Source organism: Ursus americanus, chromosome 16 (genome assembly GCF_024610735.1).
Source record: "Ursus americanus isolate L20-20 chromosome 16, mUrsAme1.1.p, whole genome shotgun sequence".
NCBI lineage: Eukaryota > Metazoa > Chordata > Mammalia > Carnivora > Ursidae > Ursus > Ursus americanus.
Genome location: NC_142142.1, coordinates 21,419,449 through 21,439,690, shown reverse-complemented (window position 1 = coordinate 21,439,690; position 20,242 = coordinate 21,419,449). Strand labels below are relative to the sequence as shown.

The 20,242-nt window shown below is 42.9% G+C and overlaps 1 protein-coding gene across 1 annotated transcript in view; it reads left to right on the top strand.

Moving 5' to 3' along the window:
* The first annotated feature begins 338 nt into the window (after positions 1-338).
* Positions 339-20,242, top strand: part of RAB38 (RAB38, member RAS oncogene family) — a 51,780-nt gene continuing 31,876 nt past the window's right edge. Inside the window, exon 1 of the mRNA XM_045815591.2 lies at positions 339-761. Within this exon, the coding sequence (XP_045671547.1) occupies positions 560-761 (202 nt within the window). The 5' untranslated portion in view covers positions 339-559. The remainder of the gene's footprint in view (positions 762-20,242) is intronic.

Here is a 20,242-nt window from a genome sequence, read left to right as displayed (position 1 = left end):
CCAGGGCAGAAGGAACCCAAACCTGGATCTTGTCTCCTGAAATTGTATTGTCAGCTGCCTCTCTTCCAAGCTCTCTCTACAGTGCGGGCTGGGGGCGGGGCTGTGAGCTCAGGTGCCCTGGGTTCGCCAGGCTTGTCACTTTCATCTGCGGCAATGCACTGAACTTTTCCACACGCAGTTTTCCCGCACGGAAAACATGGAAAATAAAGCCCACACCTCAAAGCTTTGTCTTCGGGATCACAGGCAAGGAGGGGTCTTTGGAAACTGTAAAGTGCTGCACAAATAACCTTTGCAACAGGCATTAAGACTGGAGCCCCCTACGTGCCTTTTCCTGGAGACGCTCCACCCCCCTCCAAGGCGGCGCGGGGAAGGAAGGAGGATTAACCCCCTGGGCGCCTGTCTGGGCGTTTCTCCAGGCGGCCGGGGAGGAGTTCCGCCCCTCGCCCCCGCCCCGCCGCTCCTCTCCCTGGCGCCCGCACTCGTGCTCCCGGAGTCCGTCTCCCGCCCAGGCCCCGGCTGCGCTCCCCAGTCCGGCACGGCACGCGGGCTGCCCGCCAGGATGCAGGCCCCGCACAAGGAGCACCTGTACAAGCTGCTGGTGATCGGCGACCTGGGCGTGGGCAAGACCAGCATCATCAAGCGCTATGTGCACCAGAACTTTTCCTCGCACTACCGGGCCACCATAGGCGTGGACTTCGCGCTCAAGGTGCTCCACTGGGACCCGGAGACGGTGGTGCGCCTGCAGCTCTGGGACATCGCAGGTGAGCACCCCTCCTCGAGGGCAGGAGGGCCTCGCAGCGGGTCTGCAGTGCCCGGGCAGGGGGGCTGCGGTCCAGTCCCGGGTGCCGCACCGCACAAGACTTTTCCTGGTGGGTTGGAGACTTGGTTTCAAAGAAAACAAAAGTTTCTCTCTTGCTAAACTTCAAGTGCATTCCCTGGCGCGTTGGGGCTGTTGCTTGAACTCCCTCGCACACCCTCCCCTGGGATCTCTCTACCCAGTGCGGGCCTCCCCAGGGACGCAGAGAGAGAGAGAGAGAGAGAGAGAGAGAGAGAGAGAGAGAGAGACTGTTGGGAGTTCTCCGTCTCCAGCTCTTTTTCCGGGCGTGGGCGACGCTGCTGGTGACGCGGCCCTTAGTGTCATGCCCGCCACCAAGGGGGAAGCCCTTAGATCGGTTAACAGCGGGAACCAGGAGCGTTCCAGGCAGAGGGGCTTTCTTTACCCATTGCTCTTTTTAATCTCTTAATTTATTCCAACTCTTGCCCCCCTCTCAGTCAAGCGAGTTTGAGGTTCTCAGCTTTGAGGAATCCAAGGATCTTTGTGTGTATGTATTGGGGGTATCGTGTGTATGTATTATTTCTGTGTTTCTCTCTGGCCTCTGTAATCTATGAAAAGGAGCCTGTGGGGACGCCTGGGTGGCTCAGTTGGTGGAGTGTCTGCCTTTGACTCAGGTCATGATCCCGGGACCCTGGGATGGAGCCTGGCATGGGGCTCCCTGCTCAGTGGGGAGCCTGCTTCTCCCTCTCCCTCTGCCTGCTACTCCCCCTGCATGTGCTCCCTCTCTCTCTGTGTCAAATAAATAAATAAATAAAATCTTAAAAAAAAAAAAAGGAGCCTGTGTACCTACCTTAGGGGCACTTTTGTCAGAGTTTGACATTAGCCATAAGATTTCTTGATTTGCCTTTAAAATTTTCACTGAGAGATCTGGGAAATGAGAAGCTTCATTACAATGTTTGAAACCAGAATTTGCTTCTGAGGGTTTGTCCCCCCCCCCTCCCCCCCACCGCCCAGTTGGGCGGGGGGAGTCAGGCAAACGTGCGCCTACTCCAGGAGTGAGTCCTTGGACTGGAGCTGTTTGCAACCTGGGCATGTCCAACCCTTCATTACAGATCCTGGCTCTGCCGCTCAGGAACCTGCTCCGTGGCTTCAGACAAGTCCCTTCGGCTCACTTGCATCCCTGTTAAGTTGAAAGGGGTTGGACATGGCAGCTCAGAAATCTTCCTGCTCCGAAGTTTTCAGGTCCTTTGGGATTCTCTGTGAACAGTGCCACTTCACCTTGGACTGTTTCATGGCTTGTGGTACCAGGAACCTTTATAAGTGCTGGACCCAAACTGGCCACTTCTCTTTCAGAAAATAGGTTCCTTTTTAGCTGGTGTATTTGACTGGAAACACTTTATCATGGCTCGAAGCAAGAACAAATGTGGAAAATTTCTGAAAGGGCATTTCTGTTTCTGGGGACTTCAGTGCCTCTTTAATCATGAGCTGCCTAGTCTTATGATAAAACTTTTGGCGTTTGAACAGATTCCTACATCTGGAGTCATCTTCAGCAGCTCCAGTGGCATAAGGGTTATCAGAGACTGGACGATGTCATCAGCCACTATCCGATTTGGCTTTTCATCTAGAAAAGCCACTGTGAGTCTCTGCACTTTGGTTGTTGAATGTTTTAGCGTCTGAAAACTCTTCTGGTGCACTGATGTATCCAGAACTCAAGTTTAGAAGGAGCTTACCGTTTCAAAGGGGATGTAGCTATCATTCAGACTTTTGTGTCAAATGCAAGTAAGGATGTGACCTCAGGCATGTTAGAGAATGTCCATGAGTCTCAGTGTCCTCACCTAACAGAGAAGATAGAAAAGTATGGTAATTAAGAGCCTAAATTCCAGAGTCGAACCACTTTTGACTGTATCCCTGTTTTACCCCACATGTCCTGGATGATTTTAGGCAAGTTCCTTAACCTCCTGATCTCAGTTGCTTTATCCATAAATTAGGCAGAATGCTTTCTCCCAATAAGTGAGAAACGAGCAACCAACAAATGCCAGCTAAAGGTGATAATGCCTACTGTCTAGGAGAACTGCAAGGATTATTATCACACTAACATGTATAAATGCTAGGCAAGACGGACATGATATGAACGTGCTGACCAAGTTGTAATAAATGATGAGTCCTATATTACACCTGTGATATGTTCCAAAATACCCATTTTACAGCTTTATCCATAGTACAACATGCTGTCATGAGCAGTTTAAGTCCCAAGTTTAGAAATGCCTCCTGAGGCTCACCCAGGTATCTTAGTTGGTTAAGCATCTGCCTTCAGCTCAGGTCATGATCCTGGGGTCCTGGGATGGAGCCCTGCATTAGGCTCCCTGCTCAGCGGGGAGTCTGCTTCTCCCTTTCACTCTGTGCTTTCTCTCTCTCTAAAGTAAATAAATAAAATCTTAAAGAAACCCTACAACAACAACAAAAGAAATGCCTCCCAAGCCATGGTTCTGGACTGAAGTTGCTGTGGAGGCTATAGCGACGGAAGTCTGTGGAAGTAAGATATCCAACGAGCTTTGGGAAGTCAGTTGGATGGATACAGTGGCACCTCCGTAGGGGAACTTCTTTTTCCCAGAGCTCTGATGTTCAGTGGTAACCTGTCTTTGGCAGCCTCCAGCCCAAAGACCCTGGGAGCTGAGTTAGAAGCTGGGATCAGGCACCGCTCGTTGTGGGGAATTTGGGCCCTTGTGGGAAGGATGATTGGAGCATCATGGTGACATGATTCAAGCTACAGAGGTAGCCCTGTGAGGAGTGAATTCATATGAAATCCAACCTCAAGTGCCCACTCAGACTCTAGTCAGTTAAGTGTACCTTACAGCACCTTCAGATCAGCCTGTCTGTGCAGACATAGGAATGCTTCTCTCCCTTCTTTGGGCTCAACTCTGCTGTGTGTATGGAAAGAACAGGTGAGACTAAAAGGTGAACAGATGAACCTCACTTTGACATGGTTGGGAGTATGGATGAGATAGAGGGGACAGGCCCTGTCTTGATAGAATATCAGATCCATCTGCCATGGAGGGAATTTTGCTCATTAGATTTTTGATATTCATTCGATTCAATGCCAACTCAGGGCCTATTTGTCCAACTAAATTCCATAATATATCTCCTGTAGCCACTTTGGCCAGTCTGTTCCTGAAAGACTCCAAAAAATACCTCTCAGGGGGCGGCTGGCTGCCTCAGCCTGTAGAGCATGCGACTCTTGATCTCCTGGTCATGAGTTCCAGCCCCACATTGGGTTTAGAGATTACTTAATAAAAACAAAACAAAACAAAACACTTTTTTTTTTCCCTTTTTTTAGATACCTGTCAGGGCTTGTGAAGTAGGCCTGAAAACCAAAATGGTAAATACCACAAACCTCACTAGGAATGGCAATTGTCCTGAATCCCAAAGATTCCATCATAGAAGAGCAGCTGGGTCAGCTCTGGGTTCCCATGCTCTTGATAGCGTCAAGAGAAATTAAGTCACTCCATCCAAGGCCACCTACCTATTAAGTGGAAGAGCCAGATTAATATAGTTCTGTGTGACTTGGAATCATGCCATAGCTCTTCAAGACCACAGGCCTGTGAGTGCCTGGGGCACAGTTGGCCCACTGGGCTTATACCCTCCTCCCCTTTAAAGGTGTTGCTTCTTTAGATTTACTTACGGTTATCCTTGCCTTCTTCCTATTTCTAACATGTTTTTGGTTATTAATCAGAATGACTGTGCAGGTAGTGGGAGGAAATAGAATGAAAATCTATTTCTGAAAATTTGATTCTTGGCTATAGGGTTTTTAAAATAGATTTATCAGGAAAAAAGTAAATAAAAGGTTCACATTTGAGACTCTCCTATTCCTCTTCAAATCTGATACTATAATTACTCCATTAACATTTTCAAAGAGAACTCTACAATTTTGTCTAGAACTCTCAGTGTGCTTTGGGACCCCAGCTGCAGGAATTGGGGCAGTCACAGTAATAGTAGCTAATATTTCTTAAGCATTTATTCTTACAGTTGTCCACACATACTTAATTTTGAATTCCCCAGTAACATAGCTGGGTAAGTGGTAGCGCTGGAATTTAAAATTTGGCCATGGAATCCAGTACCCAGTTTCCTAACAGCTTTGCTCATTCCCACAATTTAAAAATAAAATACTTTTGGGGTGCATGGGGGGCTCTCTCAATTAAGCATCTGACTCTTGATTTTGCCTCAGGTCATGATCTCAGGATTGCGAGACTGAGCCCTGCGTCAGGTTCCATGCTGGGCATGAAGCCTGCTTAAGATTCTCTCTCTCCCTCCCCCACTCTTGCTCTCTCTCACTCTCTCTCTCAAATAAATAAATATTTTAAAAATTTTAAAAAATTTTAAAAATACTTTATTTTTTAAAGATTTTAATTTATTTATTTGAGAGAGAGAGCAGGAATGGGGTGAAGGGCAGAGGAAGAAGCAGACTCGCTGAGCAGCCACCGCAGAGAGCCCAATGTGAGGCTAGATCCGGGGACTCCGGGATCAGGACCCAAGCTGAAAGGCAGACACTTAACTGACTGAGCCACCTAGGTGCCCTGAAAATAAAATACTTTAGATATATTCTTTTTTTTAAAAAGATATATTTATTTATTTGAGAGAGAGAGAGTGCATGAGAGCAGGGGGGAGGGGCAGCGAGGGGGTGGGTAGAGAATCTCAAGCGGACTCCCTGCTGAGCTCAAGCCAGGCATGGAGCTCAATCTCAGGACGCTGAGATCAGGACCTGAACTGAAATCAAGAGTCGGATGCTTAACTGACTGAGCCATCCAGGCGCCCCTAGACATATTCTAAATATATCTTAAAAATATACTACTTGATGTTGGACAAGCCGTGGGAGATTGCTAGACCTCAGTTGCCTCATCTATAAAAGGCTCTTGTGTCATTCTCCTGTGATAGCACATATTTGTATTATGTAATCTCTTGCAGTTTCTGGCAGTTCTAATATATTTGCTGTGTGCCCAGGTAGTATGGGGCAGCTTATTCCAACTTCTTCCCTTGTTAGCTTTGGGTCTGGTGGGAGTCATGTAAACGTCTGTGCCTTGTTTTCCTGTCTGTAAACTTGGGACAGTCGCAGAACATGCTGCTTAGAATTGTTAAAAGAATGAAATGAGGTAATTCATTTGAAGTTGGGCCTGCCTGACACAGAAAACATGCTGAATAAATGTTAGCTATTACTCTTGTTCTTAATTGTTATTACAAACTACCTGCACATTCATTTTCCTGCTAGGTCTGCCCAGCATCGCTAAGGATACAGACAGATCAGGTAGTATTGCATCTATTTTATATTAGAGAAGAACAAGAATCAGAGAGGTAAGGGACTTGCCCATTGTTGCAAGAGTTAGCAAGTGGCAGAGGAGCAAAGTGGCCGAGGAAAAATACTGTCCTCAGGGCACATCGATGCTAACTTTCCCTGCCTAAACTGTGCGACAAAGAAACATTGGAGGACATTATCCAATGGGCAGAGCGATGGGAAGGAAGCCTGGGCCTAGAGTCAGGAGCCCCGGGACACTGAGTCCCCATGCCAGTGACCATGAGATTCATCTGGATCACAGTGCTGTGTTGTTTCAGGGTTTATAAAATGCTTCCGCATTGTGAAATTCAACGGCGTGGGGGGGGGAAGGTTTTGGACTTGACTATCTCTGCAGTGTCTATTTCTAAAAGACTGTAATTCTCCAAGGATTTTTAGAAGAAGGGTTTTAAATGTCAACATAATAGATCTAGAAATGTAGAAAGAGCTAAATTTGGCAACCGCATGTCAAGCAAAAAAAAAAAAAAAATGCATGTCAAGTTTGGGCCACTCTCTGGTGGGCAGTTTATTGCCTTATTTCTAGCCTGGCTAATTATAGATTTTCTAAATACCATGTGGACTAACATGGTTTGTGCTCAGGGGTAAGCAGTATGTACACGGAGCAAGATGGGGAACTTTCTAAGTAGGGTGAATGATGTGTGGGCAAAGCACCTCAGGGCTTTTTGCAGGGCAATCAGTAGTATCCCTGTCACAGACACAAGAGCATTAGGCCTGTGGGACATATCCACTCATCTAGGTTTTAGAGGACTAGTTCTGACAGGAGGGCACAAGCAGTCTGACCAAGGAGAGCTAAGTCATTTGAGAGAAGGATGGCATGGGGAGGAACAGCTCTAAGGGGCGTGGCTGGTTTCTTCAGCACAGATGTATATGAAGTGGCCAGTGTGTGTTAGAGACTGTTCTAGGTGAGGAGAAGACAAGGAAGGATAAAGAATTGAACAAGAGCTGGTTCCTGACCTCAAGAAGTTCACGGTTCAGTGGGCATGGTGGCATCAAAGCAAATCACTGTAACAGCGAATGAACTGTATCAATAGGCCACTCCAAAATATTCTGGTGGCGCAGAGGGGGTTCTGCCTGCCTGAGCTTAAAACTGAGGAGGTGGGATAAAACCTCTAGCTCATGGGATATTTCTAGTGCTCTTACCCAGTACCGCTTACTCCCTGTGAGTGATTTCAGGGCTGTGCAGCTCGAGGCAGAAGTTCCTCCTCTGGCTCTCTTTAATTCTGTCTCCTCTTGAGGACCTTACATGTTCCCATGGTTTTAAACTTTATGCAGGTGACTCCAAAAATGTGCATCTAACCTTGACTTCTCATGACCTTCAGACCTACAATTTGGTCTCCCTGCTGACCATCTCCATGATGATCTCTCACATATATTGCAATATCAAAATGTCATAGCAAAGTGGCATAAAAAAACAAAGATTGTTGTTTTTTCTCTATTAGTGAAGTAATATATGCTCAATATAGAAAGATTGGAAAGTAGAAGAGAAAACAACAGTAACAACAACAAAGGAATACAGAGAACATCCACATTCATCCCTATTAATGATAAGTAGTAAAGGATGCTATTTGTAGGTCTAAACTAGGCATCTTTCCCCACTCACTGGGCTTGGTATATACCTTTCCTGTAGTCACTTGGACTTTAAACCTCTGCCATCTTTTCTTCTTTGACTCCCCCAGTCAGATAGTGATTATACTTCACCTGCCACTGCTCTAGACCAAGGACAGCACTATTATTACTTCCCTGTTCTTCTGTAATAGCCACTTGGCTCGTTCTAGTCTCTTCTTCCTTCAGTTGTTATGTGTACCAAGGTCAAGTTCATCTTTCCAGAACATCACCTTGGTGGCTCCCCATTGCCTATAGATTATGTATGTCATGAAAAGAGGAATTAAAACACTAGAGATGGAGTGATAGGAGGGCTGATGGCTAGAAAAAGGACAGATTTCAAATCATAGAGCCATTGAGGGAGGAGTTAGTGGGGTCCTAGCAAGTAGGAAGTGACTGCTGGAGTCCTTGAGGTCTGACCAGGTCAAAAGGAAACCCAGGATCCATTTCACTTTGGCTTGTCATGAGGACAGCTATTGTCATTAAGGGTTGAAGCGGTACTTAAATACTTGTTTTTGTTTTATTTTACTGAATTTTATTTAAAAAGTCATTTTAAAATTTGAGCATTTGAGAAGTGTAAGATTTTACCTAGGAAAATTTATTCATTCACTTGATAAGCAGAAGGACTTAGGGATAAACAAAATGTATCAATTTTCGCACTTACGGAATCTGATAGTCTGGTGGGACATAAAAATATTTAAAACAGAGAGATAATTATTTAATCACTGTTTTAATGAGTGTTCTGAAGGGGAGTATCAGGTGCTAAAGGAAAGTCAAAACAGGACATCTACCCTAGCTGTGGTGTGGAGGTGAGGAGACACGGTGCGGCCCACGGTAATCCGGCATAAAGGTTACAACATGGGAGGAGGTGTTGGTGAGGGAGCAGCAGACAAACCATGAAAGGACCTATATGCTAAGCTAAAGGTTAAAAGTGATCTCTTAGTTGATCAATTTGCCAGGGCAATTTTTGCAATTTAAACACCACAGTGATTGTGACAAATAGGTCTTCTTATTTCCAATTTTGGAGGTGAAAAACCTGGGCTAAGCCCAGGTAGAACATGGTGCCTGGTACATAGTGGCTGCTCAGTGAAAGTGGTTTGATACTGGCGTCATCACTCACCTGAAAAGTTTTTGAGAGTAGTTGTTTTGTAGAAAGGCTTAGAGCCCTTTCTCTCCCTCTTCTGATGATTCACTCTGGGGAATCCTGCAAAGCTTTCAAGTCCTTAAGAACCGCCCTGCCCCCCACTCCCCTTTTTTTCTTTCTTTCTCTTGATTCTGAGATGGAAACTCCCAGAGGGATATGCTGGCCCTGCTACTCCTGGGGTGGAAATCCTCTTTATTCCATCAAGGCAAGATCCTCATGTTCTAGGTTGGTGTACTAGTGTCCGACTTGGCAAGGTCAAGACTGTAACTGTAGCCTGGGTTTCACATTACTGAGTTCCACTTTTTTTTTTTTTCCAGCTGTTTGAAAATTTAATTAAGAAACGATATGATCTTAAATTACTCTTTGAAAAAAAACTCAGGTTTTAACTTCCACCATTCCCCACTCCTTTTAGTTTTTAACTCCCAGGTAGTAATCAAATTCTATCTCTTCTGTCTTGAAAACTAACTCTGTCTTATTCCTCTATGAGTGGCCTTGTCTTCACGACTCATCGGGACTACTGTAGCAGCTTCCGAATACCCGTCCCTTCCTCAAGCTTTTCCCCACATTGGTTTATAACACATTCCAGTCTCATCTCTCAGACCTGATCTTGACCATTCCAGGCTCATATGATTGTCACTGGCTAAATACACTTTCCTCTTTTTCACTTAGATGACTCCTATGGATTCTTGGTCACTCAACCCATCTCACATCCCTTAAGAAATGTCTATTGAGCCCATGTGCCCATGGGAGGCACTGTTTCTCTGCGCCCATAATAGCTATGCTCATCCTGGAATAGAAGCCTTCTACTACCTCACTGGAATGTCTTCTTCTCCCAGTCTGTAACCCTAGATCCCGCGTAGTTCTTGAGAGTTAGCAGGTCCTCAGTGAGTGTTGTTCATTCAAAGTTTTCTAGTCAACTATTTCGTCATTGCTTTAATTCCAAGATATATTATTGACCTAAAAATTTCTCCAGTAAAACAAAGCAAAACAAAAACCCTTTGATTTGTTGATGCCTGAGATTTCATAATTTTATGAATATTAATGTATTAAAAATATATACACTGTAAAATTAATAAATACAGTAGTCACTTTTCTGAAGGTGGCATTCTGTTTCAGTTTTTCATCATAAAAACTGGGGAGTGACCTTAAAGACCATTCTTAAAAGCTGCACTTCATCATTTAACCAAGTCCTCATAATTTAGAATGAAGTGTTATTCATTTGGAGGTCAAATGGCAAAGCTGTCTTTATGATATTTTGATATATTAGATGAAGTAATAATTTTGAAGGGTAATTTTCACAGTTAAGATCTTGAGGGCTCATCAAACCAAACTGTTCCTTTTACAGAAGAGAAAGCTATGCTCTGAAAAGGGGTTTGCATTAGTTTCTCAGGCTTTTAGAGCTAGTCAATGGTAGGCCTGGAACCAGAATGCAGGCATCTCTGGTTTATTAATAATGAGATTTGAAAAAAAAAAAAATAATGAGATTTGAAGAATTAAAAGCTGATTTTTTCACACTAGATATTTTGGTGTAGTCTTAAGCACTAAGGCACAAAAGTGATTGAATTTAGTGGGCACCCAGCCCTCTGAAAATTCATGCAATGAAGAAGAGAGGGTGATGGGACTGGGAGCGCCCAGAGACATACACAGTCTGGCTCAAATAACATCCCTAATATTGGGATGCCTGCATGGCTCAGTCAGTTAAGCGTCTGCCTTCAGCTCAGGTCATGATCCCAGGGTCCTGGGATCGAGTCCCACGTCGGGCTCCCTGCTCAGTGGGGAGTCTGCTTCTCCCTCTCCCTCTGCCTTCCACTCCTCCTGCTTGTGCTCTCTCTCTCTTTTTCTCTCTGACAAATAAATAAATAAAATCTTAAAAAAAATCCCTAATATTATTTTCCTCTGCTCTCCATTATGAGGCTGAAAATTTGGCTATTGAACTCTTGCTTTCTTGTTCACACCCCATGTTCATTGCCTCTGTGCCTTTGCTCCTGCTTTTCTTGCTGGTTCACATACCCTTCCCTTTATTTCCACATATCCAAATCCTATGATGTGTAAGATCCATCTAGAAGGGCAACTCCTCTACAGGCTTCCCTAATTCTCTCATTCTTCTTCCCTTGAATCTCATGCAACTTTTTTTTTTTCTCCCTGTAGCACTTCTTCCTTTAGCCTTATATTAAGAGTTACTTCCAACCTTTCCAGATATCTCTGGTGTGGTTTAGCAGACCTTGCCACAGGTTGTGACATGATTTAATGAAATGACTGTGGAGTCAGCAAAGAGGTAGAGAAGGAGAAAGCACGATATAAGGGGAGAACCAAGCAAGGGCAGGTTTTTTTGGAAGCAAAGGAGAAAGAATTTTAGGAGAGGTTAGTCAATAGTTTCAAACGTTTGAGAGAAATCAGAATTATTTCTTTTTGCTCTGAGTCCCTACTTTTTGCAGTCTCTTTGAGCCCTAAACATTATCTAACCTTTCTTCCTCATCAGCCTTGCACAGAACTGCTCTCTCAAGAAAAGTGATGAAAAACTTAGCTTCTTATGCAGTTCCTCAGCCTAATGTGGACAAAGAAATATCCGTAGTGGGAGGGATCCACACAATTTGCAATCTAATTTAAAAGGGCAAAATTTAAAGGAAATTGACAAATTATTTGTTGGGAAGACTATCTTTCCCTACAATGTAATGTGTTATTAATCGCTGACATTGATGGAGCGTCAGGCATGGTACTATGTGTTTTTATGTATCATTTCATTTATTGCTCACAATGAGTGGCTCTGGTAGGTCCTGTTACTATCCCCATCACAGAGCCAAGAGAACTATGCTTAGACAAGCTAGAAAACACATAGTCAAGGAAAAAAAACCACATAAAACTTTTCAAAAGTCATACAGGTCATGAGGGATAGTGCTGGGTAGGAACTGAGATTTATTTGCTGTTTTCTAACTACTTCGTTCTACTGTTTCCTGAGTGATACAGCAGTGCAGTCTGTTTTCACATTCCAGAGATTAAGTTGCATTTAGAAGATGCACATTATTTATTTTAAAGAAATAATGTACTTATTTTTGTATCCTTATGCTTTTGGATAAAGCTAAGAATTAAATGAGCTTGAGCTGAATTCTTTGCACACATCACCTCTGGGACCGTGGGGTTGGCTTGGCTTAATAACAATGATCTTTCTTTCTTTTTTTTAATAAAGATTTTATGTATTTATTTGAGAGAGAGAGAGAGCATGAGCCGCGGTGGGGGTGGTGGCAGGAAGGAAAAAGAGAGGGAGAAGCAGACTCCCTGCTTAGCAGGGGGCCCAACACAGGGCTTGATCCCAGGACCCTGAGAGCATGACCTGAGCCGAAGGCAGACACTTAACCAACTGAGCCACCCAGGCGCCCCCCCAAGTTCTCTTTATTAAGTAGCTAGCACCAAACAGTTCAATAAGTATTATGTTCTAACAACTTAGTAGGTATTTGAAAAAAAATTGGAACACAAATTTAAAAAAATTTAAATTTTGTTTTTAATAACTATAATTATTTATTATTGGAAGACGTGTGCCTTTGGGCCATGGAACAACATCTCAAAATTTTGAGTCAGAGTAGACATGACCACTCTCATTTCCTGTTTCACGTTGATTTTCACATGATTCTTGCTTTTTATCATACAAACTGTGAAAACCTCAGTTTCAAAAGGATAGGATCGCATCAGAAGGAATGTAGCTTGGTCTAATGTTAAAATTGTGAACTATCTCAAGCGAGTCGTCCCTGAGGTGTTTGATTGGCTTGAGTACCACTGTGTTTGCCTTGAAATTTTAAAATATCCTATTTATCCTATTGCACCCGTGTGAGTTCACTGACACACCCCAGAGCACCTTTGTACATGTTTTGGGAATTACAGCTCTAGGAGAATCTGGAAATTCTTTTAAGAGTGAAACCCTTAGAGTCTAGTCCTGAGTCCTGGACTTCGGAGCTATTTGTAAAAGTGTTATACCTTGTGAGTTTTTTACTGTCTTGTGAGTTTTTTATGAAAACATCTTTGAAGGTTAGTTAGAGGTGATGTCTCACATGCTAAGTAATTCAAACATACCTTTTTCTTAATACATTTGAGCTTATAGTTCAGTGGAGATATTTTTAGGTTGTTTGTTAGGTATTTGTTTAAGTTGAAATTAGTTTAAGTAACAATATGGGATGCTGATTGTTTTACCTTGATTCATGCTGACCTCTCTTCTGTGACTTGGTTTCATTCCTTCCCACTCTCCAGTATTGGACATTACATTATTCTCTATTCAAGTGAATTATTTCATCTAAGCTGAGTAGTGTCGGACCTCAGTCAAAATAAATTCTGACAGAAAAATCTGGGATACTGGGGTATTAACTGTCTCTTACTGTCTCTGTCTCTGTTTCTCTCCCTCACACATACAGCCTGAAATTTAAATATAAATATAGAATTTAATTAGATATTTTGAAATTTATTTTAAAAATAGGTCAATTCAATTAATCCATCTGTCTTTTCTATAATGTTATTGTTTATGACACCTGAAGAACCAATTGTTACTTTTTATGTCGTCTTACTCTTGCACGCTTCAGCTTAATTCAGTGCAGTGCCTCCAGATTTACCGTCTTGTTGAATAGAGGTAAGATTGGCCTATAGGAGATGACAATCAGTAGTAAGGTGAAATGGGGGAACAAAAGAAGTTGCAGAAAGAGCTTGAGTGGTTCTGAATTGGGGACAGATTTTTTTTCCAAAGTGAATCTTAAGAATGAGCAGTAGTTTAGTACGCAGAGAAAATAAATGAGTTGGATCAAGATCTTACTTTATTCAGTTCTCTCCTCTCCCTGCTGGGGTTCCCCCTCACCAATAAGAAATCAATGTCAGTTGTTGTTTCATTACATAATGAGTACTTGTATTATAGTTCCCTTCTATTGTGCAGGTTGTTGTGAGCGTAGCCTACGAGCCTGCGAGTGTGTGTGCAATGGAGACATAAGGGAACGGCACTTGAGTAATTCAATAGTGGGCTCAAGGAGGCTCAGTGCAATCAGGGACATAGGCTACAGAGATCTGCAGCACATAAAAAAGCAGTACAAGGCAGGGATGGCCTGCATAAGTGGGGGGACAAGTGATATAGTCAGTGCTAGGTGAGTATAATGGAGGAAGAGGTGACTGTGGGGCCAAGTTAATCAGAAAGCTCCAAGAAGGTAGGGCTTGGTACAACCTTGAAGAATAGTTAGGATTTAGTTAGGTAAACAGTAAGGAAATGGGTCTGTTCCGTTGGGAGTGGAGGGTGCCATGGAATGAATGTGAATGAAAGCAAGAAGCAGGATTTAGAGGAGCGCCAGGCAAGGCATAGTTTTGGGCTGGACCTTGACCTCAGTCTGAGGATTATTTGCCTTTAACTTGTAGATCAAGGTGTGCAACTTTGAAAATCCCATAGGACCCCAGAGGGTAAAGTAAATGAACTCTTTTCTCTACCTGGGGACTTGATCCCAGGATCCTGGGATCATGACCTGAGCCCAAGGCAAACACTTAATCAACTGAGCCACCCAGGTGCCCCATCTGACTCTTAATTTTGGTTCAGGTCATGATCTCAGGGTCATGAAGCCCCATGTCAGTCTCTGCACTGAGTGTGGAGCCTACTTAAGATTATCTCTCTCCCTCTCCCCCAACCCCTGCTCATGCCCTCTCTCTCTCTCTCAAAAAACCAAAAACAAAACAAATATATATATATATATATAGTCAACTTGTTCTTCAGGATTTTACAGTGCTATGGTGGAGACTGAAGCATAGCTATATAGCATGATAAATGTGAATAGGGTAAGATAAAGAAAATGCTGTGGGGTGGTGAAAAGGATTCATTAGTTTCAGCTGGGAGGCCAGGGGAGGTTGACCCAATATAATGACATTTCAGGGCACAGTTGTAGCATGCACAGCATTTCACTGAACAGAGTGGGAGGAAAGATGGGGAAGGAATTCTGGCTTTGGGAGCAGTTGTATAAAAAAGCAAGAAAATCCAGGGAGTAATGGAGGATGTGTTTTAGAAAGAGTAGTACTCCAGTGTGGTTTGGCCATGGAGCATGTTGAAGGAAGTGATAGGAGGAGTTTGGAAAGATGGTCGGAGCCAAAGTCTCCTTGTGTGTTAATATTGAAGGTGTCTCTTTCGAGCATGTAAGAGTCATTGAAGGGCTAAAGCAGTGGAGCATTCTGGTAATGTTTACATTTTGAAAGTGGATTCTGAGAGAAGTAGAGTTTTAAGACTTCTCCTAGGGAGTGCTTAAAAACAGATTCCTGGGCCCCACACAAAACTAGCAGGGTAAGAATCTCTGAAGAGCAGGGCCCAGGGAATGGGTATTCTATAAATACCTAAGAGGAATTTTCTTTCCAGCTTTATTGAGATATAATTGGCATATAACATTGTGTAAATTTAAGCTGTACAACGTGATGGTTTGATATATTTATATATTTCAAAATGATTACCACGATAGGATGAACACCTCCATCACCTCACATGATTACCATTTTTTTGGTATGTGGTGAGAATATTTAAGAGCTACTCTCTTAGCAACTTCCAAGTATATAATACAGTATTATTAACTATAATCACCATACTGTACATTAGATCTCCAGAACTTATTTATCTTATAACTGGAAGTTTATACCCTTTGGCCAACATCTCCCTATATCTCCTACTCCCAGTCCTGGCAACCACCTTTCTAGTCTCTGTTTCTACAAGTTTGGCTTTTTTTTTTTTTTTTTTTTGAGAGAGACAGAGAGACAGAGAGAGCACATGAGTGGTGGGGGGTAGGTGAGGAAGGGCAGAAGGAGAGGGAAAGAGGGAATCCCAAGTAGGCTCCACACTGGGGCTCCAATGCGGGACTCGATCTCATGTCCTGAACTGAAATCGAGAGACAGACGCTTACACGACTGAGCCACCCAGGTGCCCCTACAAGTTTGCCTTTTTGGATTCCATATGTAAGTGAGATCATACAGTATTTTTTTTCTCTGACTTATTTCACCTAGTATAATGTTCTCATTGCTTTTGCCCATGTTGTTGCAAAAGGCAGGATTTCCTTCCTTTCCATGGCTGATAATATTCCACTGTATGTATATACCGCATTTTCTTTATTCAGTCCTTTACTGATGGACACTTAAGAAGTTTCCACATCTCACTCCTTATGAACAATGCTGCAGTGAACATGGGGGTTCAGATAGCTCTTGAAGATAGTGATTTCATTTCCTTCCAATGTGTGTCCCTCTGGTGGTCTCTTATGCTGCCAGAATGTCTGAAAACCTGTGATTACATTTATTTTAAGGGAAAGCAGGAGCAACAAGAGCGGAGATGCTGAGAGCCTCAGCTGGGGAGCTGTCAGGGCTCCAGGTGAGGGCCCGAATGGGAGCAGTAGCAGTGCTGATGGAGGGGCGGGGCAATCAGGACCTGCTTCTGAAGAAAAAGCATTGGTAGAATGTTGGAAACCCTTTAGGCAGAGGTGAGGAAAGAGTCAGAAGATGACTTGAAGGTACCGCTCTGGGGGGCAGTGTTACTATTGATGCCAAGAACTGGAGGGAACACCAGGGCGTAGCAGGTGGAGAGCCAGACGCCTGCATCCGAGGAGGTTGATGAGAGGGGTTCCCAGAGGCAATAATGAATTTAGTTTCAGGTATCCAAACCACTTTCTCTGTTTTACCAATGAGGAAAACTGAGACTCAGAATGGTAGAGTGACTGCTCTGAGCTCACAGAGCTAGTAGGTTAGTGGCGGAGTGGTAAAAGAATGGGCCCAGTTTAACAGAACACCCAATTCACTGCCTCCTGTTGTTTCTATGCTTATGTAGAGGATTCCCAACTTGGTTATGCCCACTGAGAACATCTCTAAAGTACTAATTACCAAGTGAAAATACCATTAAATACACATTAGGACTATATTACCTGTGTATATTTTTAGCTGAGTCTGTGATACCAAATGGACCCATTAAGGCTGTTGGGACAGAGGCCAAGCATTAATTTACTAGGAATATTTTAACTCTAGAAGCAGGAAAGCAGGAAGGGACTTTAGAGGTCAGCCAGAACAAATTCATTTTACAGGTGAGAGAACCGACTCTCAAAAAGAGAAATGGCATTTGTCTAAGTCTGCACTGGTAACCAGCAATTAAGACTAAGACCCATGTCTTCTGGCTATTCAGTTTATTGCCTTCTGCAGTAAGATTGTCCAAATGATTGCTGCAGCCATTGTATTAACTTTTGTGATTCAGTTCATTGCTTTGTCATTTAACTTTCCTGAAAGCTGGACACTGAATCATGAGTCATATCGACATGGCCATGGATGTGTGTGCAGAGTCTAAGAGAAATGGGAGCCTACATGGAGAATTGTATCATTTTCAGCGCAGGCATCTAGCATGACACGTCTTAGTTTAGAAGTTCCTCAAGGGCAAAAAACTATGTATTTGCAGCACAAAACACAGAGCCTGAGCCATATTAGCTATTCAGTAAATGTGTGTTGAATGAGTGATCTAATCCCACTGGAAATTTTTGAACTATGTTTTTTTTTGTTGTTGTTGTTTGTTTGTCTTAAGTAAATTACCTATAATAAATTCATCAGGTCTCTACATTGCCCATATGTAAGCACTCATGAAAAGTCACATGGTTCTCATTCTTTTAATAAGAAACAGCAGGGAAAGCTATCAACTGACAAAGGAGGGATAAAATGTGAGCTCTGGAAATGCCCTTGTCTGAACGTGACCTCTTGCTGGAGCACCGGAAATACAAACTTTTCAAGTCTCCGGGCCCAGTGACCTCAATATACAAAGATCACTTTTTTCTCCTTGTTTCTGATCTGGCACACTTACCCTCACAAACTCAAACACGCACAGACACATACACACAAACACACAGATGGTCCTTTTTGAATTCCTACAAAGGTGTTAAGCCTATACATTGCTTTTTTGCATAGTCTTAAAAACGACGCTTTGCCATATATTTGAACTGTAAAAATATTTCTTCTTGAGGACCTCCTTACTCTACTATGAAAACCTCTGGACAAGCAGATTACTGAATAACCCATGACTTTGCCTTTCATCTGATTAGTTCCCTGCAAGGGATCATAAGACAACTGCACAAAGCCCAGAGGCCGTCAGAGTCCTGCATGATCACAGAGGGCTTTTTTCCCCCTATCTTCCTGAAATGTCATGGCCATCCTGAGCAGCATCAAAGGGGATCACTGTTTGTATTAGGAACTAAAAAAGGAAAGGAAATAAAAGAAATTTAAAATTCATTTGGGAGAAATGAAAGTTCATCTGCGGGTTGTGTGTCATATGAAGAGTATTATACTACTTTCTTTCATTGGCTAGATGATTGTGGGGGGACAAAGAAAAGCTTCTGTGGTAAAACCCTGTAAGAAATGTTTTAGGATCGTCATGTGCTGGCCCTTACAGAATGCTCTTCTGTCCAGTGACACCCACTAGGACGACTAGGGCAGAACCCTGACCTGCATCCATTTTCACCAAGTGCTCATGGATCATGACCTCAGAATCTCCAGTGCTCATGCCCATGTGACTATAACAACCTGCAAAAGAGTTGTTTTTTGGGTTTTTTTTTTTTTTTTTTTTTAGGATTTACTTCTTTATTTGACAGAGAGAGCACAAGCAGGGGGAGTTGCAGAGGGAAAGGGAGAAGCAGACTCCCGGTTGAGCAGGGAGCCCAATGAGAGGCTCTATCCCAGGACCCTTGGATCATGAACAGATCAGAAGGCAGATGTTTAACCGACTGAACCACTCAGGTGCCCACAAACGAGTTCGTTAACATGAATAAAAACTCAGCATCACAACACCTTGTGCTCAAAGTTAAGTGTGAGGTGTCCTCAGAGATGATGATCTGGATGTTCTTCAGTACCTGCCAGTTTTGGCACTTTATTCTTTTTGCAACAAGTTGGCTTATTAAATGTGCACTTTGCTTTGCTTTAATTTATATAACTTTAAAAGACTCTTACCATAAATAAATGACCAAATCAGACTAAAAGGCCTTTGTTTGGTCCTACACTTCTGGAGTTTTGGGTTCAAAAAATACAAACCGAGGCTTTATTAGCTCCTGTCTTCAGCTACTACCAGTGGCTTGAGTTACAGACAATAGGATTCATTTCATTTTGTTAATCGGCGGAAATCCCAGTAATTTTTTGCCATAAACTCTGCTCTGAAACACTACCTACATCATATTGTCTTTCATAATTTTTAACATGCTGGAGAAAGGCAGGGAAATCTCAAGGGCTAATTAGTTCTAAGGTCCCGTGCTGGGTGCTTTCTGTATGTTCATTCATTTCATCCACACGACAGCCCTGTGAGGTACACATTATCGCTGCCATTTCGCAGAGGAAGGCTAACCTATTGTGTTAACAAACTGGCCAACATTCACTTAAAAAATTAAGAATCAGAGCAAAAGTGATTCTAGGTGATTGGTCTAAATAAGACCAATGCCTGCCTCTCCCTCGCTCTTTCTTTCTCTGTCCAAGGGGTTTTCTTATCCAGTAGACTGTAGAGCACTTAAGGCCATCTAGTTTACTGTTGTATTCCAAGCATGTAGTCTGGAGACTGGCATTGATATAAATACCTGTTATCTGTTTAGTTGAGTTGAGTGGGACACTCTTGGTACATAAGCCTGGAAGAGAGATAGTCTAAGACTAATGGTTTAGTAGTTGAGAGTATTCAATGTCGGCAAATGACTATGGGCTTGGATTCAAAAAGATCTGAATCTCAGTTCAGATTTGAATTCCAACTTCAAAGCTCACCAGCTGTATGATTTTGAACAAGTTACTTAGCCTCTTGAGGGCTCAACATTCTCACTGTAAAATGGGGGTAATAATTGTACCTTCATGATTATTTGTGTAAACTGCATTTTGATGGTTAGTAAATATAAATAAATGCTAGCTACTACTACGCTTAATTGGAATTGACTGGGGGCGCCTTTTAACATATTACATAATTTAGTTATCTTTATTACGTTTATAATATATAATCTATCACCCCACTAAAATGTAAGCTCCATGATGGCAGGGATTTTCATGTTTTAATGGTCGTATCCCAAGTGCTTAGAGCAGTGTTGTCCAGGAGAGCATTCAGGGATAATGGACATGTTCTATATCGGAGTCGTCTACTCCTGTAGCCACTGGCCAGACGTTATACCACACACTTGAAATGTAGGTAGCTAGAGTGACTGAGGAACTGAATTGGAAACTGTTTTTAATTTTAATTAATTTAAACCTGAGTAGCCATGTGTGGCTAGTGGCATTCTGTACTAGCACAGTTCTAGAACATTACATGGTATACAGGAGTTTCAGTAAATACATACTTGTTAAATGAATGAATCCATTCTGGATTCAAAGATCCAAAACAAAGGGGCATGATTATGTAGTCCGCTAACTCTGT